This window comes from Acromyrmex echinatior, chromosome 7 (genome assembly GCF_024713525.1).
Source record: "Acromyrmex echinatior isolate Ae372 chromosome 7, ASM2471352v2, whole genome shotgun sequence".
NCBI lineage: Eukaryota > Metazoa > Arthropoda > Insecta > Hymenoptera > Formicidae > Acromyrmex > Acromyrmex echinatior.
Genome location: NC_141858.1, coordinates 10,281,286 through 10,308,317, shown reverse-complemented (window position 1 = coordinate 10,308,317; position 27,032 = coordinate 10,281,286). Strand labels below are relative to the sequence as shown.

General features: G+C 32.3%; 3 protein-coding genes across 3 annotated transcripts; 2 read left to right on the top strand and 1 right to left on the bottom strand.

The window, feature by feature from the left end:
- Positions 1–9: 9 nt before the first annotated feature.
- On the bottom strand, positions 10–15,745 carry LOC105154510 (protein big brother). Its single transcript, XM_087407759.1, has 4 exons — positions 15,392–15,745; positions 15,013–15,268; positions 12,692–12,883; positions 10–3,372 (listed from the first exon to the last, which is right to left on the bottom strand). Exons 2-4 carry the CDS (start codon positions 15,187–15,189, stop codon positions 2,959–2,961), a joined length of 783 nt encoding a protein of 260 aa, XP_087263885.1. The 5' UTR covers positions 15,190–15,268; positions 15,392–15,745; the 3' UTR covers positions 10–2,958.
- Positions 15,746–20,417: 4,672 nt separating this feature from the next.
- On the top strand, positions 20,418–22,736 carry LOC105154595 (uncharacterized protein CFAP97D2). The gene is made up of 2 exons (XM_011070241.2): positions 20,418–20,829; positions 21,840–22,736. The coding sequence occupies exons 1-2, from the start codon at positions 20,752–20,754 to the stop codon at positions 22,065–22,067; spliced, it is 306 nt and encodes a 101-aa protein (XP_011068543.2). The 5' UTR covers positions 20,418–20,751; the 3' UTR covers positions 22,068–22,736.
- Positions 22,737–23,127: 391 nt separating this feature from the next.
- On the top strand, positions 23,128–26,800 carry LOC105154594 (leucine-rich repeat-containing protein 23). Its single transcript, XM_011070240.2, has 3 exons — positions 23,128–23,640; positions 24,538–24,709; positions 26,364–26,800. Exons 1-3 carry the CDS (start codon positions 23,128–23,130, stop codon positions 26,798–26,800), a joined length of 1,122 nt encoding a protein of 373 aa, XP_011068542.2.
- Positions 26,801–27,032: the final 232 nt, after the last annotated feature.

Sequence of the window (27,032 nt, the reverse complement as noted above, 5' to 3'; positions counted from 1 at the left end):
ACAGGCGGATAATGCGACGCAAATGATCTTTAATTTATAAACTCTTTACAAATATGTACATCATAACAAAAATGTCCTCTTTACGACGATGGCGTACCCAACGTAAACGTGAAAACGTAAGCAGACGCAACGATCGATATGATTCATCGTATTCGTTAGCCAAACGCTCGGGAATCATCGTGATTCACACGTATTTCGTCACTGGCAAGTCGTCGTTCGTTTGATGAATACAGTCATCACGGCCTACACGATTAGACGCGAATTTCATGATGTTCGTTTTCGCACGGATGCTGCGATCTCGTCTTCTCGCAGTGGAAAATGATACCTTTTATCAAAATTTGGAGACTGATTTCTGATTTTCCCAACGATCAGAGATACACTTCCTCAAAGAGTTATGCCATTGCATTAAAATCTAAAAGTCAGTAATGTCAATAAAATCAAAAGGTAAATCAATGTCAAATTTTAATAGTTCAGTAAAACTATGCTTAAAAAAAATATATTTGCTTGAAAAAATAAATCCATTGATGTATCTATTCTCTTTTAAAAAATACTCAGATATTAAATCAGATATTAAAATAGTGAATATTATTTAAAACTATGTCAAATTATCGCGCTTTCTGGCGCAAAAATGCCTATTCTGCGACAGACATAATCATGAATCACTGAATAAATGATTAATATTAATTATTTTAATTATGTAGAACGACAGCGTTATTTTAAGGTCCAATTTAACATGTTTTATTCAAAAACGTTAGTAACGTCATATGGCCTGAAAATTTACAGAATCAAAATATAAGAGGCACGTGTTACGAATGCTTTATCTTAATCTTCGAATGATCATTTGATAGATCCGATAAAATTATTTTGATTATAAAATGATGCGCGTCAATGTCCTTCGAAAAAGTCTCCTTCATTTTGGAGTTTAACAGGTGTGGAATATTCGTTAACTCAGAGGATTTCAAGTCGTTTTCAGATACGATATTAACGGTGAAAATTTCAAAATCGAATCATTGAATAACAAAATTAAGACTTGAATTACGAGTTAAATATACCTACACAAAACATAATTGCGTAGTATGCGAGTATTCAGGTTAAATATACATATAACTATAACTTCATATAAAAAAAATGTATTATATAAGTCTATAATTATATATAACAATAGGTTTTTGTGTTTACCATAGGCCAGTTTTTAATATATTTATATATATATAACTTCGCAAAATTATATGACTTTACTAAAATTAACTATCAACCGACACTAACAACATCCATTGAGATAATCATTATATGAAGCCGTCCAATCAAACGTATGATAACATTTTACGCGAAGTTTATAAAAATCGTTCGCAAGGTCATGATATAGATGACAGTTTTCCTTGACGAACGATTAAATAAATAATATCGGCCGACGGAAACTACCAGGCTCACACAAGCCAAATTTATGGGGCATCCCATAACGCTTCATGTGACGTCGAATAATTTTCCTGTTGCACAAGAGGAAATTTTAGGATCCTACTTTTGTAGTAGGATCCTACTTTCTAATTCGTGACGCCGCAAAAATCGATTTTTCGTCAATCGATTTGTTCAACGGTAGAAAGCAAAATTCCTTTTGTTCTCCTCAAGAAGATATTCGTGCAATTATTATATATAAATATATTTAAAACTGACCGTGTACTTTAGTAAAAGCCAATTATCGCTGCGTTAACACGACCGTTGTTAAAAGCATGCTGTAAAAAGCGAGTTTACAGTACCAAAAAAGAAGGATACATCACGTAGTTTTTCGAAAACTTGCCGATACCATCCTTAGATTAAAACTCGCGTATCACAAAATTCGGCAATAACGGCTGTTGGAACACGAAGAGAAAAAATTTGCTACGAACGCTACAACGGCAAATTTCATTTGCAAATATAGGGATTGCAAATTATTTGCAGGTGCAACAAATATTTATTCTTTTTTATATTCGCAACAAATGCAAGATATTTGTCAAATATGCAAATTTGTATGTTATAAACAGCAAACAAATTTCGCAATTAAATTTTGCAATCCCTTTGCGTTTATAGCAAAATCATTTTTCTCCGTGAAATAAGCTGCGCGATGAAACAAGCGCAGTCCGAAAACGTGAAAATGCATTATTGCAACCTCCGAATTTGTTGCTGCCATGGACCTTGTAGATATGGACTGGCAACTGTTAGTCAATTTCTGCATAAAAACACTTTAGAGAAGATGAAAAAAACATACTTTTTAGATACTTCTCTTTCTTAAAATGTCCGGAAATAGAGCTTGTCAGTTAAACAAAGTCAATTAAACAAATGTTAACATTAAATCAGAATAAAAAATGGTATATTATAGAGAATCATGAATTTAATTACTCATTGAATCTAAATGTATAAATCAATCGTATCAATAAAACATATTAAATGTATAGTATACGTCAAGTATGCATGAAACATATTTCCGGACTCTTTTAGAGCTACGTTCAAAAATACTACCTAAATGCTCCTGTGTATAATTTTATCTTTGCGTTCGAATTGTTAAATGTACAAAGATAAACTGATACACAGAAGCACTCGGATGATGTTTCTGAACATAATGTAAAGAGAGAAGTACGAACACAATCTTGTTTGTATTGCCAGTCCATGTGTACAGGTTTATGGTTGCTGCACGCATGTTTGTGTAATATAGATTAATAGCGAGAACTGTAACGAAAAGATTATTTTCCTTCAACAATTCTATCACTTAAATTTGACTAATAATCTTTTCGTTCAGATCAGACGCGACATGCTCGTTCACGTCGCAGAACAGGTGAGGAAGTTGGGCATCAATATCGGTATTGTTTTAAAAAAAAATCACGTTAAAGGAGTCACTTCAAGAGACCGAGATCAAAAGAGGCTTATCGTCAAGAGGCTCTTCGTCGTTTACCATCATCGGGAGCAATCAGAGGGTCTGCGCGGGTCTCAGAAGGCTCGCAGTCGTACTTCCATCTCGGGATCCTGGCGATGAGGCAAGTGAGGCTCGATGCCGGTCGCGGTGGCACCGGTGGCACCTGCACCGCCCACGTGCCGGCTATGATGGCCGTGATGATGATGATGGTGGCTGGTCGCATGGTGTGTGTCGTGGTGATAGTGATGATTAAGATGCGGTGGCTGTGCGGCTGACGCTGGTCCACTCCGATAGGTACGTTGTTTCTCCTCGAAATCGCGCAGTCGTTGATTGTAACGTTCGAGCTGGTCACGTAGCAACGCGTCCTCCTCGGCGGCGTGTTCCTCGTCGTACTCGAGGCAGCCAACGCCGTCCAGTCGCTCCAGGTCAATCCAACCCCGCCACCTCACGCACACGCCGTTCATGATCAAATGTGAACGCAGGTGTACCTAGAACATCGCCATCCATATGGAACGTATAGTTGTTATGAATTCGTTGTTGACGTGGGTCCTGATGGATGATTAGGATGTTCTTGGATGGATTCGGGATCGATGGAGAACTTGAGGTATTGACGTTGAAGAAGCTTCTGAGGTAGGATGTGTCTTGAGATAAAATTGTTGAACATCTTTTCTTGGGTGCAGGATTAATTGCGTGAGAATAGGAGTGAAATCCAAATTTTTTCAATATTGAAATAATGATAATAAATAATAATTCATTACAATATAGATTAATAATTTCTTTAGTGTTCAATTTTTTATTCCAGATAAATATCTTGCGCAATGACTTGAGAATAAGACCTTATGTTTATTATGAGTCATTAATATATTTTCTCTTCTCTCAAAATGTGTTATTGCCGTCCAATTAACGTCCATTACAATGGATATTAGGATCGAAAAGATCCAAAAATTTAAAGAGTTAATAGTTCGATTCTTCTATTTGTTATCGAAATTATTATTTAATTTAAAGCTGTTTTATAATTTCAAAAATTTTCAATAATTTTATCAAAATGAGGCTAGCGACTTATTATTTGGACCATATCGCGTATATTATATCAATTAAAATAAATTAATAGCTATTTTAGTGGCGCAATGTCATACATTGAAAAAGAAATTATTAAATTTTAATAAATATTTGTTAATTTAAATAGTACTAAGGAAGTATTTATTTACAGTAAATAAATATTTATTCAATAAAAAACATAATAAATCAAATTAATAATTCTAAATAAATATATGTTTACATTTAATTAGTACTATTCAGATAAATATTTATTACAATTTAGTAAACTTTTTTTAATGTATCTAACAGCTTAAATATAACTTAAACGCCGAGAATAATATACTGATGTAGGATACATGGCTAACACAATTAATAAAAAAAGTGATGAGCAATGAAAGAAGCATTGGAAAAAAATCGAATATAACATACCGGAAAAGCATTTCAGAATTAATTCAGTACTGTTCAATATAAATTAACTAACATTGAAAATTTGAAGTCAAAATATCTTTACTGTGACGGAATGGTATTGTCAATATTCAAATTACTCTTCAAAGTTTACAGGAGAAAATGACGAGATGCGTTGATCTCTTCTCAAAGCCGTCATCGACCGCTCGTTTCGCTCAACCTCTCGATCTTTCTTTTTGCAAAATTCACATCAGCGTGGGTTGTAGAAAGACTCCATTACGTGCTCTACGACCCGCAAGTTTCAATCACGCCCCTCTCCCTCTCTCCCCATTCTTTCGTCTCCTCTTCTCGAACCTCTTTTCCATCGTGTCTGACAACGGTGAGTGTTTCTTATTTCCGGAGAACGATTACGCAGATTGGAAGGTACGAGGAGCCCTCGCGGTTCGTCTCGAGATGAAGGGAAAAATGAGATTGAGAGAGGCGAGGCTATGTTCCTCATAAGAAGTCAATTACGAGCAAATGTAACTCTCGATGGCATTTGCACGAGCCGTCATAAAAATTCATCGAGTATTATTATCTCACATATTTCGATTCATTGCAATCTTTATAAAAGATTAGTAAATTATCAGTCAAATCATGCGATGCATTTAAAAATACAAATTAAGATACAAAAAATGACTTCTTAAATCAAATTAACCAGTATGTTCATGTATAAGCAAAAATATTAATGGTAATTTTGTTTCAAAGATAGTTTTTGATTTGACTGAATTTATGTTGATGCAAATATTACTTTGTACTCAATTCAAGACTTGCTCAATAAAAAAATCTTACATCAATACAAATTCACACTCAAATCAAGACTAAAATCTTCGAAACAAGCCTACAATATTTTTAATTCTATATGAGCGCATTATAGTTGATTTAAGAATAATCTTTTTTTTACAATGTCGCAGAAAAAAAGATTTATTGTTGTAATATGATGGATATATGAAAAATGATTCAATATGATAAATTGTCAAAAGTTAGGAAATATATAATTTTAGAACAAATTATAATTGCAAAGTAATTACGCAAATTACACAAATATTAAACTATTTATTAGAAATAAAAAGGAAAAAAAGCAAGAAATATTGTAAAAATATATAATTGTAAAGATGTTAAAATTACACGATCTCAAGCGTCTGGGTCTGATTATCTGTGTTATTTTCCTGACTTTATTTATGTCTACTAATTAATCTGGGAATATTGCTAGGCGGCGTTTTCCGAATAAAGTCTAATGGAAGGTCTCGAAAAGCTGACGATTACCGGGTTCTGCGTCGACGATGCAACACGGTGTTATTTTATTTTCTGGCAAACGACCCGACTTCCGGTCCCGCTACGGAGCCCAGATATTATTACGAGGTCAAGAACGCTCGGGGAAAACCAGTTGAGACCGTATTTGTAATCCCGGCACATAACGAACGGCGACACGCAATCAACGAATTAAATGAGTCAAAGATCTAAATGATACACGTGTAATAATATCTAATTTCCGATTTAATCAAGAATTTTAACACGTAATTCAATATTTATAACATTTGATGATAAAATGTTTTAGAGATACAAGTATAGAAATTTATACACACAGATATATAAATATATAAATAATATATCATATTTCTATTATTATTACACGATATAATTATTTTAATGTAATTATTTGTAATACTGTACTTTTTCAAATATATATATTTTTAAAATCAATATTATTAAGGAAGAAATACAAAAATAATTTAAAGGTTAATTCTTATAGCGAAAACAATTCTTTATACTATCAACTTATTTAATAACAAAAGAATAAACGTTCTGACTTTATCATCAAGTCATCAATATTGTTCGCAATTTAAAATTCACAAATAATTAAATCTTAAATACCGATATCAAATAAAAATATAAAGTTATGTCATTTACTTTTAAAATGTACAAAATAAATTTTCGAATAAAAAAATTTTATATTTTGTCATACTGCCGTTTGTTTTTTTTTCAAGTCGCTAAAATACTGGATTTTTAATAAATATATAGATTCTATTTATAACACAATTAATTTGGCGTGAATCGCGCACGCGAACGAACGAATGCCCCGGCGGTGGTAAATCGACGTTACATCTCGTTACATTCTTTCGCTTACAGCACTTACAGCTGCTCGCCAACAATGCACCACAGGACGTATTTTTATGCAGTAATAATCGAGCCGCGGGGAGCAATCACGCGGAGTGGCGGGGTCTTAAATGTTTTCCATAATCGAATCGCTTGCGACCTTTGCTCTCAAAGGACTATGAGTCCTGGATTTCTGTCTTTTGAAAAATTCCCGTTTTTCCTGCGTATATCAGTAAAACAGTTGTTGTGTTATGTTTTTAAAAATACAAAATATAATTAGTTTACAATTTAATGATGGTGACCAATCATCCAAACTAAGAGGGACAGTTCCAAATTTTAATTTTTCATTCTATTTAACGTATCCCAAATTTAGTCCCAAATTAAGGACATAAATTATCTTTTAAATGTAAAAATAATAAATGTGAAATATATAATTTTCAACTAATGCGTGACGAATTTGATTTTTTATTTAAAAATCCAGATATATTATTCATAAAATACATTCAGAAGTAAAATTGTAGAAAAGTACGATTAAAAAAATAAAATGTTATCCCTTTACTTGATGTAACTTTTGTAACACCTATAATTTCATATAATGTTATACATTAAGTATTATTAGTTACTTACAAATATAACAATACATATAATTACTCACATACATATAATTACTACTTCAATATGTGTTTTATTAACGATTATTTAAAAAATATTTACCCATTAAAATTTAATTACAACAAGTGTTTTTGAAATTGTTTTTAATGTCTCTTTTTCTTTTCTTAAGGACTTGATCACTTTACATTTAGTTTACATTGAAATCTTTCCTGCATGCCTTTATGTCTAAATTAAATCTCAAGGCATTCTTATCTCTCGCAGCAAATGCGAGGCGATAAGAGTAGTTCCTGTTCACAACAGAAAGGTTCTTTTCCGCGCAATCTTATGCATATTAATGCTTCTAGATAAGGCAAGGCGGTATTATGCGTTAAATCTTACGCGATGTGCATATTAACATAAGTATGAAACATAAGCAGGAAAATACGTCGAGTCTTCCGACGCAAGAATATTTATAACACACGTGATGTCCTTTACCGTTTCCTCGTAAGAATATCGCGAGTTTTATACTCGTGTTATATTTTTAGATAAGACTGCAACTTTATATCTTTTTTCTTTTATATAAAAGCGAAACTTATTTATAACAAATGTAACTTATGATAAATCAAATAAGAAAACGCCAAATACGATCGAGGCTAGATATTGATGCTCAATAATATTTTTTACTATCAACTCGATGAGCAATTTAATTTATAAGATTATTATTTCAATTTGTAATTGCAAGTTCAACAATAATCGGCGCACAGTTTATATAATTAAAAGATGATTTAAGAATTTACATAAAAAATTTACATAGAAATATTATTAAATACCAATATCTATAGCCTTGTCTTTTTGTCACTTTCTCACTTATTTCATTTATTCATATATCTTGTTTAACTTAATATTGTTACTTGTAATAAAATTCGAATGAAATTGTCACATAAAATTCTCATACGAATATTCTTCAAATAGACTAAATCGACGTATAATTGTTTTCTTAAAAATCGTGGGCTTACCATTTCAAATGGAAGTGATGAGCGTTTCGTGTTTTCAAAGTTGTTTTGTTGTAATCAAAGTAAAATAAAAAATCATGACGACATTAAAATGACATGAAAATAGTTATAAAACGATCATTAAAAGTCACTTATTAATTAGTCACGATTCATTTTAATATCATTTTAACATTATTATATTGTTCTGCTTGGGTAATCGCGATGATATCTTCGCCTTGCATCTTTAGCGTCGCGAAACGAATCGTCAAGATATGTATATTCCGAGCGGCAACGAGACGCGCAAAAAGTCGTCACGACGAGTATTGGCGAGGAGAGGAGTGGACGACATACAACATCGTCATTAGTCATCACCGTCGCCTTCCTCGTTCTCACGAGGAAAGAACAGTCGGCAACATTTGTTTTTCTCTTTCTGCGCACGGGCGTGACGATCATTATCGTCGCATAATGGATCGTCGTAATAGGCGATATTTAAACTGTAACGCGCCAGCACCGTGTAACCCTTTCTCATTTGCATTAGCGAACGGAAAAAAGCAAGAGTGCAGAAAAAGAAGAAAGAGACGAGCGAGCGCCGCGAGAAAAGGGGTGAAAAATCGACAAGGGCGGGCGAGCGAAGAACATATACCTAAATATCCCCGAGATAAACGACCGGCTATTTCACCGGCCCTTTTGTTTCTCGATGGGCGTCACCAGCAGCGCCTTTTTGCGCCTGGTCCACTATATTGGGGCCCGTTAACGTTTATTGTCAATGTAAAAAAAAACGGCATATGGTCAGCATGGCGTATCGTCCTTTATCTCTCGGTCCAGTTCTATACGCTTAATTTTTACGGATGTGCACAGGATGTGTGTGTGTCTCCGCAGGATCATTTCCGACTATAAATTCTGTGGGCCCTCAAGACAATGTTTGAATAACGACCCGTTGCAAACTAAAGTGTAAACACAATCGTTGCATCACCTTGATCTGAGGACACATAAAAGTCTCAGAAAATCATTCTCGGGATTCTGTAAAGTTCATTTTTCTTCATTACATTCCTCATAATTCTAATAAAATTTACTTTGCACTTTTAAATTTACCTTTTCTCGATTTTTTTTGCATTTTTCAATTGATTTTTTTTGCATTCTTTTAGGTGAACTTTTTTAGACTGATTTTAACTATCTTTCTGTTTGTGTGTGTGTGTGTGTGTGTTTCTCGAATCTTTCTATTTCGAAAAATAATTTTAGACTCAATACTAGAACGATGAAAGATAATATCGCAATGCAGTTATTTTTTTTTTAATTTAACCTTAAGATTTGTGGGTTTCGTATATACCGCTTTATTACGCGGATCAGCTCTCTCTTCTCTCATTCTTTTTCTGTTCGCTAAGCAAAAGGTTAAAAGCATCGTCATTATCAGGCACCGCACGCGCTTTCTCTATCGCGCGTTTATCTCGATCGCGAATAAAATCTCTCCCTTAATTATTACGTCGCCCGACAGGGCACGTCGATGGGCACAATGCACGAGGGCACGTGTGGCCGCTCTTTATTCCCTCGCTCATTGTCGATTAAAACAAAAAGAAAGCCGCGGGTCGTCCCGTAAACAACATGCCGCGTTCCGTGTGCAGGATCTAATGAATCATCTTCCGTTCCATTTCGTCTCCTTTAGGACACCCGACACGAAAGAAGCCGTAGGGTCAGGAAAAATTTTGGAATCATGAATAACGTAATAAGTGAACAATGAACGAAGTGATTACATTTTTTAACATAATTAACATGAAATATTTTCAATATTAGAATAGCTCTTAGTTTTCAGTTTTAATTACTTTTAATTGTTAATTGAATTCGTATTATATGTCATATATATTCTCTAAATTTCGTGGAGAGAAATCTCACTTGAAAAGACTGAAAATTGAGCCAATCTTGAAAAAAGAATAAAAATACTACTACTCTTGTTCAAGAATAGCACATTTTTACTCTTTTTAGAGTAAGATTTACTCTTTTGAAATGAGATTCACTCCAAAGGAGTAAAATCTTAATTTCTCTTTTGGAGTGTAATATTACGCAGGGTAGATGGAACCTCCAAAAAAGGGATTAAGATTTCACTCCTTCGGAGTAAATCTCATTCCAATCATTCCAAAAGAGTAAATCTCACTTTAAAAAGAATGAAAATCTGCCACTTTTGAACAAAAGTGGTCGTATTTATACACTTTTTTTAAGACAAACTAAATTTTCAGTCTCTTCGAGAGAGATTTTACTCCACGAGATTTAGAGAGAAAACTTTTTAAAACTTTTAGAATGAATCTCGCTCTAGAAAGTGAAATTTCACTTTTAAATATTAAAAACTGATCTCTTCTTTTTCAAAACTAACTCAGTTTCTATTCTTTAAATTTTACTTCAAAGAATTTAGAAAGTAACTTTAAAAATGGTAAAAACCATGAAAAAAATTGCGGAACTTTTTAAATTTTAGGAAAATCGAATTCTCTTTCTAAAATGTTATCTAGGTTAAACTACGGATAAACTATAGAAAAAAATATGCAAAAACTGCGAATTTCGAAAATCTGAGAAAGAACAAAGAAACTATGAAAGTTCTAACAGGTTACTAGGACTATCTGTTCGACCTTTGCGAGAGACAAGGAGATTTATGAGCCATTATGTCCTGTGTGACTGGCGGAGCGGCTTCGAAGCATCTGGCGGCATTTAACGGATTTCTATGGCGCTAATTGCCGCTAGTGCCTACTAATAGCAACGTGGCTTTTACTTTCCTGTCGTTTATGAGTTATAACAAAAGTTATAACAAAGTTACGCGAAAGAACGACCCCCCAATCTTGAAGAATATTCAAGTCGGCAGTGCGAGATTTATTGTATTTTTTCGATCTGCGATGATGAATATAATTAAGCTTCAAAAATATGAATAGATAAAATAACTTAATTGTTTTATTTTTCATTTAATTGTAAATTTAATAAAAATTAAAGTCACTTTAACAGAATTTTATTTGGTATTTAATGTTTAAATACTTGTACTTGATACTTTAAATATTTGTACTCCTAGAAGTTTCGAAAAAAAATCACATACGATTAAAATTTTATTAAGAAAAAATTGACCTTAAATAAATCAAGAAATCCATTTCCAGATTTAGATAATTTCTTGATGGATTTTTCATGTATTATATTGTAATGGTTTGCATAAAAAATACAAACTTATAATTGTAATATATAAAATAAAATAACAAATTGATTGTTTTTTTCAAATGTAATGTAAAGACTTACAAAAATTACGAACAAAGTTATTTAATAGTAATCGGAATACTTCCAGACATTCGCGAAAGGAGCAGCGCGCGCAGTTTGCAAAATGGCGTCGCGACGACGCTGCTATCGATCGCGATGGCGACGCCGAGAGGCGTCGGCCACAGCGTCGGTGTATGAGATTGTTAGTTGCCGAATTTAAAGAGAAAGCCCATCGAGCTTTTGCAGTCTTAGAATAAAATATCGTTTTTTTTTTATTTTAACTGCATTATTGAAAGCTGCATTTCTTAACTGAAATTGCGGAATTTTTCTAAATTTTAGGGGGGAAAATCGAACTCTTTCTAAAATATTTATATGACCAAGTTATGGAAAAAATTGTAAATTTCAAAAAAATTTAGAAAAAAACAATAAAAGAAACTGTTTTTTCATGCGATCGTACTAATAATAACGCTACATGCCCGTCGTTACGTCAGACGTTACGTATTATGTTTGAATCCCTTTGATTTCTAAGCCCTTTAATTTTCAGCCCATTTCATGGACAACAAATTTGTTCGTTCGACACGAAGATAAATTGGGCCAGGTTGAAAATGGACCCCCGTGGTGGTGCCCCAAGAATTCCTGGGGCCGGATGCGCGGGTGACACGTCGGCACCATTGTTCGAGAAGTGGCCGGATACTGACGGATACTAAATTACAGATTCGAAAGGTTGCGGAGCATCTACGTCTGTAACGGTCCCTAATTTGGCCGCTAGTACGAACCAATTACGACCGCACGATAATATTCGGGAACCACCGTTTCAAGATTCGAGCTGTCGGGGTCGAAGGTTCTCACTGAAAGGCAACGGAGAGTCCGTTCTCTTGCCAGTTTGGTAATATTTATGAATTTTACGCAAAAGACTCTGAGGTCATAGAAAAATATGTCATTTTTAAATTCTCGAACTTTTAAGTTCGAAGCCGACGCTTTTAAAGATATTCCTTTTCCTGCAGAGAAGGAATTTTTCTTGCTATGTGAATTCTATTTTTTTCGATAATTAATTAATTTTGATATAAACTTTTATGACAAGGCATTTAAGGATAGATGGCAAAGATAAATGATTGAAAATCGATTGCGGTTTATTGGGGTGAGGTCCACGATAACCGAGATATAGGAATGTTTCGATCTCCAAAAGATTAATCTTCTCAAACAAATCATTTAAAAAATTGTATTAAACCAATTTATTTTGCAAAAAATTGATTTTTCTAACTAAAAGAAGTTATTTTAGACCGATCTTTTTTTGTAAGGAATCGCTTATTTTTTAACTAAGAGAACTATTTCGAAGCAATCTTTTTGCAAAAAATCTATTTCTATAACGAATCGATTTGGAGATCGCATCCCTAAACATCGGTCTTAAAAGATGGTGCCCATTTACCTTGCCGTGTTCCTTGTCAAAATCACAGTCGTTGGGATCGACAGGGTAGTTTCCAGATGCGTTGCCGAAAACAAGCTGGAGGTTGGTGCCTGTTGCCGCAAATGCGATTTCTGTGTGGCCTTCCCGACAGCCATTTTGGAAACGTACTTGACGTTCTTCGATCGGCCGATCTCTATAACCAGTGTATCTCACCTATAAAAAAAATAGAAATATCGCTATATAGCAATTAGCAATATACATAAATACATATTAATGTATGACATGTTTTCTCAAGAATAACAAATGTAAAACAATCATTAAAATGCATTAATGTGAATTAATTTGAATTTTGAGTTGCGTACACAATTCTAGATTTATATTTATATATTATATACCTACTTTTTTGCTAATTTATTATTACATTCAGTGTATAGATTTACATTTATTATTAGATTTAATATGTAGATAACTATATTAATGATATTTTTAATAACTATATCAATAATCATTAAAATCAATATTTATTTCTTCGCATATGATTTAAAAAAAATACACAAATACTGACCACAAACAATATACATACTTATAGTTCTTTAATGATATAATTTCTCAATGATAAAAATCAATGATTTTAATAATTTCCCATCAATGTTTAAATAAAAATTCATTACTTTCAAATTACTAAAAATCTCATGTCTCTTTATTGTCGTTTCAGTATTGATGAATCAATTGACTTGATGATGTTCGTTGAGAGAAACGAATTTCGATCAAATTCCCACTTCAAATGTTTTTAATTCATGGAGATATGTTAAAATACGAAGTGAACGTAGAATACTAATCCGCTACTCGTGGGTGATCCGCAGTTGGATAAATTCGAAGAAAGGACAACATTCCTACGGCATCGCGTATTCTGTGTCGGCAAGCGACGGAAAATCCTTTGGTGTCCCGATATCTTTCACGTGGCGCATTACGCCACGTAATTCGAAAAATATTCTTCGAGGTATTCGACCGAGATTAATCAGCGAATAATAATGAATGTTAAGTTAATTTCAAACAAAGTGATTAATTCTGGGAAACTAATATAGTAACGATTACACAATGTAATTACGACAAGTATTGTTTAAACCTCTCCGTTTGGATTATTATTTTTATTCAGTGTCTCAATATATATTCTCCAAAATAGTCTTTGAAGACCAATTACTAATAATCAATATTGATTGATTTTATAATATTTAACTTATTTTTTATTTTTTTCTAGTTATACATATTAATTAGGAAAAACTGAAAAGTAAATTAAACCGAGATTAAATCTACATTATATTAATCTACATTAGTGGAAATGGGCTATTAATAGGATAATTCCACCAAAGTAGATTTACTTCAATCTTGGTCCAACTTACTCATCTTTTTCTATTTCTTAAGCCGTTTCTACAGATATAGATTAACTCTTGATTTAATGTATTTTTTATCTTCTTCTAGTTCTAAGAATTAGAATAGGACAAAACATAAAATTAAAGCTAATTCGAGATTAATGTTAATTGACATTAATAGAAATGTACATTGGATCTGGGGGGTTCCAATGTAAGATTAACTTTATTCTCGATTTTAATTTACTCTTTATCTTTTTCTAATTCTAATTTCTCTAATTCTAAGAATTAGAAAAAGATGAAGAGTAAATCGAGATTAAAATTAGTCAGTTCAATTTCTTTATCTTTTTCTAATTCTAATTTCTCTAATTCTAAGAATTAGAAAAAAGTGAAGAGTAAATCGAGATTAAAATTAGTCAGTTCAATTTATTCTTTATCTTTTTCTAATTTTAATTTCTCTCTCTCTCTCTCTCTCTCTCTCTCTCTCTCTCTCTCTCTCTCTCTCTAATTCTAATAATTGGAAGAAGAGAAAGAGTAAATGAAAAAGGATAAAAACTGAAATTAAAGTTAATCTTACATTGGTTGAACCGAGATTAAAGTTAACTCACGTTAGTGAAAATTAATCTTTAAAGTTTACATTGATAGAAAGGGGCGATAAATTGGAGAACCGTTATATATAATAAGGTTGTCGACTGTAATGTTTGTACAGCTCGCATATTTACAAACAGAATCCAATTTAATACATACGTTGAGTATTATAAAAATGAAAGTAACATGCCAAGTAAGTTCCTTCGACGTTTTCTTTATAAAAACTCATGACGTGCACTTTTTCGCTTCCTTTAGATTTTACTATCAAAGATATGCGTTCGATGTTATGTTTTTATGTGTTTATCAAAACGAGTGTTTCTCGATAACATTAATAATATTAACGTATCCAGTATGCTTATTTTACGCGTCTTTCCTCTATGGACTCACCTCGCTTTCGCGACTCAACCTTCTGAACAGCTCGTCGCTCTCAAACTTGGCCTTCTGATCGGGCACAACGCGCGGCATCTTGAAGACGAGCCGGGGTGGCCGCGGCTGTTCGTACAGGCCCATTCCGTCGAACGGCAACACACCCACCCCTGCATGCTCGCTCATTGCGTGCATCATCTTCGACGCCGCGAATTTGCACCGGACTTCCTGGACAACACTATTTCCTCGTCCTCCTCGCGGATGTCACCGAGATCGACTGGATTGTACGACACTACCGTTAATAGCTATTGTATATATATATATATATATATATATATACGATCGTACTTAGAGAAAAAAAATGAAAAGCTCCGAAAATAGTTAAGTGACCACGAATCACCTTGTATCCTCTTTTGCGCGATTCACCACGCTCGATTCACAAGATAACCGCAAGGAGACACTCTCGCTGCCAGCCAGGACACGCACAATGTGGCGCTTCAGTGAAGACTGGAGCATCGAACCGAAAAGCGCACGGAGTTCTCCCACCAAGTCTCACTCGCTCCTGGGAGCTTGGAACCGCCTCTGAAGTCTGGACCGCCCTCCAGTTCTCCCTCTCTCAGTCACTGAATCACTGAGCTTCGTCTAGTCAGCCAGCACGGCTCCCGATTCAACCCTCTGGAGGCGATATCGTAACACTCGGAACAGCGAGCTTGCACCCCGATGCCGAGGGTGAGAGAAGAAGGGCGATTGTGCCGGAACAATCTGGTTTCATGATTTTATAAATGGACGGAAGAACGTTAGCCTCGACTCGCTCTTGCGAGCCGTTTATTTTCTAAATGCCTTGAAATACGTCTTATTTTCTTTTAAACAGGAGATTGAGATCGGGAATAAACGAGCTTTAACGTAAGCTTTATCAGAAAATCTTTATTGAAATTTAAATGCGTTAATTCAAACGCTTCTATTGTCTCGTTCAATAATTACGATCTCGTGATGACGTTATAAACATGAATTATACATAAAAGTTTTATTTAAAAAAATAATAAATCGATAAATAATAACTGATAGTGCTTCATGGACTGATTAGATGATTATATAATATTCTTTTTAGAGTGATCCAAAATAAGGAGCGTCAGATTGTTCGAAATTTTTGACAATTTTTTATGACGAATTAAATAAATGTATTGTACGAAAGTAAAGTTCTGAATTTATATGTATAACATATAAATATATTTATATAACATATAAAGAATAAAAATGTATACTTTTTATTCAAAATGCTTAGATAAATATTATATATATATTGTATACGTATATATTATATTTATATGAACTAAAAAATTTAGTTTTTTTGCTAATAAAAGCTGCAAAATAGTTTATTTTATTATTTTTTATTTAATCTAAAGGTTTTTGTAAAGGTTTATTCCATAAAACGACAAACCTCCTAAAGATTTCTTGTTAAAATTTGCTACGATCGGATCACCAAAGTCGAGATATTACTGTAAACAAATTTTTTCGTTTACTATGAAAAAAAAACAAAGTATATATATATATCGTATATTTATATAAATATTTGTCAATAAAAAATATTTTTTTACTCTTTATATGTTGTATAATAAATATTGCTCAAAACTTTCGTGCATTTCAGTTCGTCATACAAAAATTTGACAAAAACAATCTATATATCTTAATCTTTATAACACATATAAAAACTACACCCAACAATAATTTCTAAAGCGTTTGAGGTTTAAAATGTAAGTAAACCTTCATCTTACGGCGACAGATAAAGAAAGAAAGTTCAAAGATTTTACAGTTAATATAATATTTTAAAACCTCATAGAATCAATTGTGTACAACCATCTAAAATTTTTATTTTGGGCCCAAATAATCCTTTGCTATAGTTAGGGATTGATATATTAAGAATTGTAAAAAAGTTCATTTAGAAAAAATTCATTTTAAAAAATTGATGATTTTTTTACTTCTCTCTTTTAAAATTAATCTCTCTTTTAAAGTATTATAAATAATCCTCGATAAATCTTTTGCAATCAATTTTTAATCAACAAAAAATCATTTTCTACGATATAATCTATGTAACCCTTTGTTATAGTTGAGAGTTAATATTCCAAAAATCGTAAAAAAAAGTTCATTTAGAAAAAATTGATTTTTTACTCAATCTCTCTCTCTCTCTCTCTCTCCTAAAATCCAGTGTTATAAATAATCCTAAATAAATATTTTGCAATCAGTTTATAATCCAACAAAAATTATTTTCTATAACACGCAATTGACACAATCTATGTGAATAAATAAATAACAGAACTTTTTCCTATTTCATTTAATAAATAGAACAAAGATCTGTTATTTGTTCACATTTACACAGATTGTGTCGTATAGAAGACATGACATTTCAAGGACTTGGCACTTGAAAGTTTCTGCAAAGAGAAATCGAAACGGAACTGTGAAAAATAGGGATATGCTTGTTATTTCCTCAAAACCATAAAAATGTTTTTTACGCTCTTAACAATACGAAGTATTGTTGACTCGCTGTTGGGTTTACAAAGCAATATACTGGATCGGCAAGAGTGTCCGGATTGGCTGGCAGAGTAATACTAAAATGTATCCTGCAGGGATACGGGAAATACGTGTTGGATGGAGTGGAGGGGTGATGCCCATTTCGGTCGCTGGATGCCTGCTTAGATAATATAACACCGCGTATATCCCCTCGAGGGAGAAGAGATCTTCATCGTCTCTCTCTCGAGTGGCGAGGCTCATCCATTTGAGAGGATCATTGTCGAGGATCCGCGCGCGATTAAGATCGACGACCCTCCGGCGTGCGCGATCCATGGCGTTACCGGTCATGGATACCCATTTATCCCCTTTTTTTCTCCCTTTTTATCTCCCCTCTCTTACGCTCTTGAGCGCCGACAATATTACAGCTTCGATTCTCCGGTTAATCCAACTGTTCCGTTTCCAGATAGCACAGAGAGTCGGAAAAAATTCTTTTTCGATTTCCCGACTTACAAAATAAATTCCTATTTCGTCTTATTTTTGTTCTAAATATTCCTGAAAGTCTCAAAAAATTTTACTGTTACATCATCAAAAAAAAAGCATTTTGAGCTCTTTTTCAGGTTCAAAAGATATTCTTTCTCTAATCTTTTTGTATTTCTTATGCACATCCAATGAAAGATCTGCTTTTTCTCATATGATGATGCAAAGAGCTCTCATTGAATACGCTCGTCGCATCCAGTGAATAACATGCGTTAGTTTTGTATGAGAATTAATCACATTTTGATTTTTATGCAAATTAAATATTACTTTTATTAAAGATAACACAAATATATATATATATATATATATATATATATATATATATATAAATGTTTTTGTAGTTTTTTAATTCCTTTTGAGTTCATTTCAAACAGATTACGTTAATTCGTAAAAATCGTAAAAAACTTAAAAGGTGAACACCTTTCGAGTTTAAATGAATCAGATATATTATCTGGATTCGTCTTTTGTATATTTAATACGTTCAAAGGAATGGATATCTAGACATTTTAATACAGTCTTGAATAAAGTAGGTACGTATGTCATTTCAATATGAAATATTATACTCACCCACAAAAAATATGAGCCATTATTGATATAATGACCGTATTTTTTGCGGGTGAGTTTATTTTCATAAAAATTGCTAAGGTAAAATAACGGAATTAATCCATCATTGCACTTTTATTACTGTTTTTTGTAGCGGAGTGCATTTTACAAAGTTTTTTCATTTTAGAAATTTTCAAGAAATAAAAGAAGGTAACATCGGGCGAATCGCAAAACTGGAGATAACCACAAAAAATTAATCTTCCTTCATTCTGTTCTTTCATTGTATTGGTTGCTCGGACTCATTTTTTCTGATTCCCAGGTATGTTTCCGAGAAACAATTTTATTGCTATATATAAGAATAGGACAAAAATGTTTCTAATATATGCAATACAAAATAAAAGAAAACTTTCGGTCAAAGGAAAAGTCAAGGTCTTAAAAGAAAAGAAAGTTTCTTTTAAATTTATCAACTTGTAATATTTCAATTCTTTTGTTTCTTTTATTTTTTTCAATTTAAAGAAATATATCCATATCAAAGATTGTTTGTCCTTTTGTTTTTTAAATATCACAGTAGGTACGAATTGTTCTTTAAAATTCTTATTTTCCGCATAAATGCATTTTGCAGAAGTGTCTAAAAAAATAAGGATTTTAAAATAAGAATTTTCCAAATGTTATTAATAATATCTAAATATGTAATTATTTGCTTAAAGACGGAAGTTGTAAAATTGTTATAAAATGATAAAATAAAAATATTTAATGTCGAGCTCGCAAGTCGTCGCTCATGTTATCTTTCGAACGACGTTCGCATGAATATCTAAGCATGACGAAAGAGAAATTTCTCGCTTGTCTCCGGATCGAGATGAGCGAATCTCCGCCCCTCGCCGCGCACTATTGGTCCAGCAGCCTCTGCCAATCGCAGCATCTTTCTGTATCCGCGAAGGGAGGAAGTGCACGCACGATGCACACGGGCGCACACGCGCGCACGTGCGTGCGTATGACGTATTGTTAGCTGCGTATATAGATACGCTCGGGCAAGAAGGGCAAGGAAACATGGCTCGACACGGACAGACACGGATTCGTTTTCCTACGTCCGTCGTTTCGAAAGATTCTTCATCCATTTTCTACTTTCAGAGATGTATACATGTGTACGTGTGCGTCTACACCCAAATCTTGTCGTAACTGTATAATTTGCAATTCTACTCGCGCAGGCTTTTAGGGAATCTAAAATAAATGTAGATTTATTCTTCAGAAACTTTATATAAATTTCCGTAATTAAATTTGTAGTCGCATCTTGTATGTATACATATATCGATTGCGAAATTTTGATTAAGCACGCATTTAAATTTTATAAGTAATATAGAAATAATTGTATATAATGATTCAGATAGAAATAATTATATATAATGATAATATACTTGCAAACCTTGATCACTATATTGATCTATTAATCTATATTAATATATTAATAGATCTATATATCTATCTATGTATATTTCAATAAATTTATAATAAAAGCTAACTTCATAATTTTATAAAAATTTTACAATTCCTTCCACTTTATGTGTAGATATTACAGTTAGATGTATACACATAAAAAGAATAATTATACTGAAATATCTAAAAATTTAATTAGATATAGAAAATAATTTTATTGGATCATCAAAATAATTACAGAGGAATCTGAAATATAATGAAGTGCTGCAAAAGATTTCGATATTTTAGTTACCAATTTAAGTGTCCTACATAATTATTTTAATAGTCTAACAAAATTATTTTTAGATATATTTTTAGCTAAATTTTTAGATACTTCAACAAAACTGTCTTTTCCGTGCAGATATTATTAATTGCGTTTAAATTTCTGTCTATAAAAACCTCACTTTAAAACTTTATGTGTAATTTAAAAATCTTTTTCAATTTTCTGGACATTATTTAAATTTTTATCTATCGAAAATCTCACTTTAAAAAATAAAATTTTGTAATTATAAATTCAAAAATCATTTTTAATTTTTTGGACATCATTAATTAAAACAACGATAAATACATAAACATACTCGCGATAAAAGCCGTACGCTTCTCGAGGGACGACGAAGATCAATATCGCGGACGTTTCCGCGTTGCCAGAGAAACTTGAATACTCGCGCTATATACTGCAAACACCCGCGTTATGAAGCATGCAGGATGTCGAACCGAGGAAGGATACAAAGCGAGAACGAGCTTTCCTGGCAACGAAGGGCGTACGAGCGTCACCGTTCTAGAGTGAGCACTCATGAATTATAAACGTTACTCTTGATTCAACTCTGTTTAATATTTTATCGGTCAATGTTTCTTTCATCGGGACCTCTCTTGATGAAAGCTCTGAGAATCTAACTAAAACCTCAGTGCTAAAAGATATTTTCGTAAAGGCAATTTTCGAATAAAAAACGATAAAATAAATAATCGCGCGAATTTATGTTATTTACAGAAGCTTTTTATAAAGATCATTTATATGTCAAACGATATAATTATATGCATTACATTCGTGCAGTTTTTATGTTAAGCTTAAAATTTTTTAAGGAATTATGTTGTAATTTTTAAACAGCGGGGATTTATTTTTAAAATCTTACTGAGATCTCATTTTTAATGAGATTTATTATAGTTCATTATTTCATTGTATTCCTTGTAAATTATACTGTTTTAGTTAAACCATTAAAGTGGTTTTTCTGTAAAAAAAATTTAAAACGAAGACATTCCAAAGAACATCAAGTCAAAAGAAAGTCAAAATGACTTTATTTTAATGCTATGAAAATCAAAATGATGATTTTTTTATTAGAAAATTTTAATGTTTATTAACGTTAACATAAAGTCGTTTTAATTTTTTATTAACTTTGTGTTCCTTAGGATAGAATACAAATTGTACCATTCGTGTATGAAATTAGTCGATAAAAATGAAAGAGACAGGGCGCGAAGACGGCCAAGTAATTTCTATCTTTTTTTATTTCAATCACAATATCTTAGAAAGAGAAGAAAATTGGCCGTTTTTTAAGGATTTGGCCCTCTTTCTCTCTCTTTTTTTTTACCACAATTGATATGATTTCTTTGTTAGATATCGATGGCACAGTCCATACTTATGTCTTTGATTAAAAAAACCAAGCTAAAAGACATACATATTAGTGGGAATCTTCAAGATTTACTGAAGATAGTTATCTTTTTTTCCTCCTAATTCTAAGTGACAATGTCACAGCATGAAACTTAAAATTTATGATTGCAACTCGTGTTGTGCTTTGCAGGTAAAAACAGCTAGACCGACGGTAGATGTGAACCCACCAAAGGGCAGACCTCACGTTTCGTTCAATGCGAAGAGATTGCAGCTGGAACGTGAACGGCAGGAGCGGATTCTCAAGGACAATTTCATCCTGCTGAAGAAACTCCGCGAAATTATGCACCGGAAACGACGAGTCGCGGAAGACACTCAAAGGGTCCAATGGCAGGAATCTAGATGCGTCAGAGTTCGTTAAGGAGATCTCGACAGAATGCTTATTTGCCATTGTACTACTTGTGATTTACATTGCATATAAGCTCGTATATTTTATGTGCAATATGAAAAGTAACAATTCTAACGAACAATCAATCTTTAACGAACCTTTTTCTATCTTGATACAATCCTTTATCTATGCCACTGTGGATTTCTAATAAATGCTTTCAGTAATATTTCCAAAACTGTATTTTCGCTCTTTCCTATTTTCGAAATCAATAATTTGTGTATTAAACCGCGAATTTAAATTACTAACGTAGTTCATATTACGACGACTTATTTACACATTTTTTTATTCTTCTGAAGATAAATTATGCAATATTTTTTAGGTCATTTTTTGCAATATAAAATTTAATTAATTTCATTTGTATCGTGCGCTGATATATTTCGTTTAATTGATTTAATTGATATTTTAATTGCCATTTACTTTGCTAAACTGAATTAAACTATAAAACTGATATTATTAAAAATCGTTGACATCAATTTGTCTTTTGTTTTAAAATTCTAATCGATATATGAATTATTTGATATATCATCATTAATGCATCAAGGAGAGAGGTTAGAGTTTTGCAAATAATATTGTATTCTCTTTCAATGATAAAGTAAGCATTTCTTGCATTAATATATATTATAGATCTACATATATATTTCTAGTTATTTGAAAATTTTATATTCGTTAGGATACATACGGATAAATCTTCTGCCAATTTAATAATCTTCATAATATTGAATTCTTTATTAATATATTTTGTATATATATATATATATATATATATATATATATATATATATATTGAATATACCAATGAAGAAATGTTATTCTATTAAACTTTTAAGAGTAAAATCTCTTAAAGATGGAAAATTGTTTCTTTTTAAAGACTGACAATTTTCACTCTTCAGAATAAGATTCCACTCTAAAGAATTTAAAGAGTTATAAATTTCTATTATAATGTTACAAATAACTTCAATAAATCCAATCTATGATTATTATATAAAGTCATTATTATGTATGCATTCTTATTCCTTAATTTGATTAAGAACAAATGGAAGACAAAACCTACGATGAGGAAAAAGCCGAAGAGAAGCTTGAGGAGGAAGATCTTGCTGAAAAGGAAGATCTTGCTGAAGAGGAAGATCTTGCTGAAGAGGAAGATCTTGCTGAAGAGGAAGATCTTGCTGAAGAGGAAGATCTTGCTGAAGAGAAAGATTATGGAGAAGAGGCCCAATCTGAATACAAATCAATGATTTCGTTGGACGAGGTCGAGCGTGATACACGCATGTTGACACACGCTGAGGCCGGTGAGTGCCTTCACAATTTAGGAAAATGTATCACGTTGTACGAGTATGCCTATCTCAACCTGGATGCCTCGGATAGAGGTCTTACGGATATCAGCATGATAGCATCCTTCAAACACGTTCGTTATGTGAACGTATCGGGAAACAGATTGACATCAGAAGCACTATGTGCACTCGAGACGATACCATATCTGCAGACACTGCGAGCGGACCGAAATTGTCTGACCAGTGTGGAGTTAAAGCCAATGCCCTATCTACAGGTGACCCCATCACCCTTTGATTCTCGTTCAAATGGGATTTAAATTCATCGAGAAATCCTACATGTAACAAATACATACTAGTAATGTCCATTTCTATCAATGTAATTTAATTGTAATCACAGTTCAACTTACTCTTCATCTTTTTCTGATATTCTTATTATTAGAATTATACAGAAAAAAGATTGTTCTTAAATCAACCATAATATATTTATATGTATACAAGCAAAATATTGTAATTTTGCTTTAAAGATTGTAATTTTGATTTGATTTAATTTGTATTAATGCAATTATTTTTGTTGAGCAAGTCTTGAATTGAGTGCAATATAATATTGCATCAACAAATTCAATCAAATGTAAACTAAAATTTTTGAACCAAAATTACAATATTTTTGTTTATATACAAGCATAGTATGATCGATTTAAGAATAGTCTTTTTTTTCTGTAATAGGAAAGGATAAAAGATAAATTAAATAGAGATTAAATAATACTTACTAATTGTAAGATTACTTTGGAAATATTATTGTCTGAATTTTATTATATTGTAAGTCTGAAAGTAATCGGCGCATAGTCATATATCTCAGATTTATTTAAAATACATATAGATTTATTATTTCAACATCTAGCTGACTTTGATCATAATAGATGTTTCTCTTAAGCGAAACACGATGATTTTTTACTGGATTACTTTTAGTAAATTACTATACAGAAATTCTGTGTGATGCCATTATAATAATTTACTAAAACGCAAGCAATCCAGCAGAAAAAAAGCATCGTGTGCCGCAGGTTTTACTTAGTTGTTAAGGAGAGAGACTAAATATTTTCAGAAATTAAATATTTTTATCAAAGTTAATTTACATTAATTTTATAATTGGACATAAGACGATTTAAAAAATGTAGGAACTTACTCTAAACTGGAATAAGATAACGGATACATCTGGCATCCGTCATAAATCGCTCGAGCGCCTGGAGTTGAACCATAACGATATTCATACAGTGAATGTGGATCCTCAAATCCTCGTAAACTTGAGGATTTTGGAGCTACGCGGCAATGCACTCATCAGTACTGCAGGTGAGACACACAAAAATGAGATCCCATTACACATACTGCATACTTTTATTGATTGTGATTTAACGTTTTCTTATGTAATTTTTTGTGCTGAATCCGAATCTAGCTGCAGAATTGCTCTATCACGTCAAGAGATATTCGAGATATCATAATCTAAAACTGTCAAAAAAGCCGTTTTCAACCATATTCGAAATTAAATTAAAAATTGAGAAAATTCTTGTTGTCAAATCCATCAACAATATCATTTATTACTATACAGTCCCTTCAAAATCCATTTTGAATCATCTCAAAGTGATTTTTTTTTTCTGGAGATATGCCAATTTGAAGTTCGATAAATTGTACAGAAATGTATGGAAAATTGTATGGAAAAGTTATTAACTTAACTTTTCCATTATAATGACATCGAAACGACGTCTTTTCGAGGAACTATTTCTGATTGGGAACATGGTCTCTAACGCAAAATGAGTGACTCCACGGCCAATGAAGACAATTAAACGGATGACCTCCCAACCAGTTTAATTGCTTTTACAATGATTTATGAAATCTGCTGGAGTTTGAAATGTGATGAGAAAAACATATCACATAAACGACGTTCTAATTCACATAGTTTTGATAAAAAAAGAAAAAGAGTTCATAAATCATTGTAAAAGCAATTAAACTGGCCGGGGAATCATCCATGTTGCCTTCACTGGTCGGGGAGTCACTCATTGATCGTAAAAATCTACACAAAAAGGACGATTTTGCTGAAGTATCTAAAAATTTTGCTAAATATAAATCTGAAACATAAATTATCTAAAGACTTTTGTCATCAGATAAAAATAAAACTAAGTAAAGGGCATATAAGAGTCAAAAACAGTAAAACTTTAATAAATACACATCAATATACTAATACTTATGAAAATTTTAACATTCAGTCAGCTAATTGGGAACAATTTCCGTCGGGCAACATACAATTCATCGGAGATGATTAACTTAACTTAGCTTTATTTTTATTTTTACTTGGTTTTTATCGTTTCACTTTATTGTGGGTTGTGGCTGCAATTATAATAAATCTGAAAATGGCTCGCTCAAAAAGCCGAAACATGTAATCGAGATATTTTATTGTTGTAAGACATTTTATATGTTATACCATCAAAAATTTTTAGAATAATAATATCAAGAATAAGTATTAGTATATTGACGTGTATTTATTAAAGTTTTACTGTTTTTTGCCCTTTACTTAATTTTATTTTTATAAACCTGAAAATAATTTTGTTGGATTTTCAAAATAATTATGTGGAACGCTCAAACTGCAATGGTTGCTAGAATTAAAATCTTTTTATAATATTGCTTATCATGTTTGTATTCTTAATTATTTTGATGGTCCAACAAAATTATTTGCAGAGAGAGATCTGTATCTAGCTAAATTAGATACTTCAGTAAAATTGTGTTCTTTCTGTTTGGGATAGAAATGCCAAATATTTTAAACAATTAAGAAAGGAGGATCTAAAGGCTAAGAATTCCGACTTCTCTCCCAATAAAAAATAACTCATTAAATTGATGTCAAATCGACATCGATACAATGATTTCAAAGTCAATACAGTGTTAATTCAATGTCTAATTGATGGTCATTTCTCGTTGGACTCTGAATAATGTTCAAATTCCTTACTTCTCGAAGGAATCTGCTGTCCCAGTCTAACACGACTCTTTCTGGCTGAGAACCAAATCGAGAAGATCGAAAACCTCGAAGTCCTTGTGAACTTGACGACGTTACACTTGCGAAGTAACAAACTCGCGAATCTAGATGGTTTCACCGAGCAATGTCGCAGTTTGAACTATGTGAATCTGCGTGACAACGAGCTTCCGAGGATTTCAGAGGTGAAAAAGCTAGATTGTTTACCAAATCTAGAAACGCTTATTGTCCTGGGGAATCCTTTTTTGAGCGAAGAGGAAGAAGAGAAGGAATATAGACGAATCATTCTGACAATGCTTCCAAAATTGAAGAGGATCGATAAAGATCTTGTGCTAGATCAAGAAAGGAACGAGGCGAAAGTATTACTTAAACAAATACAAAAGAGCAAATCCAAATTTGAAGACTCCGATTTGAGAGATTAAAGATTACGCGTTGAAACAGAGAGACCAGTATTTGACCATATATTTTCATTAAAATATAATTTCATATCTTGAAAGTCTTTTCTTTAATTAATTATCGTCATTGTTGTATGTTCAAAAAATTTCTTATTAATAGTTATTTATTTTTAAAAAATCTCAATTAATGTTTCTCCCTACTTTTATATTATTAATTTAAATTGTAATTGTAAATTGTATTAAGTATTGTCTTCACAAG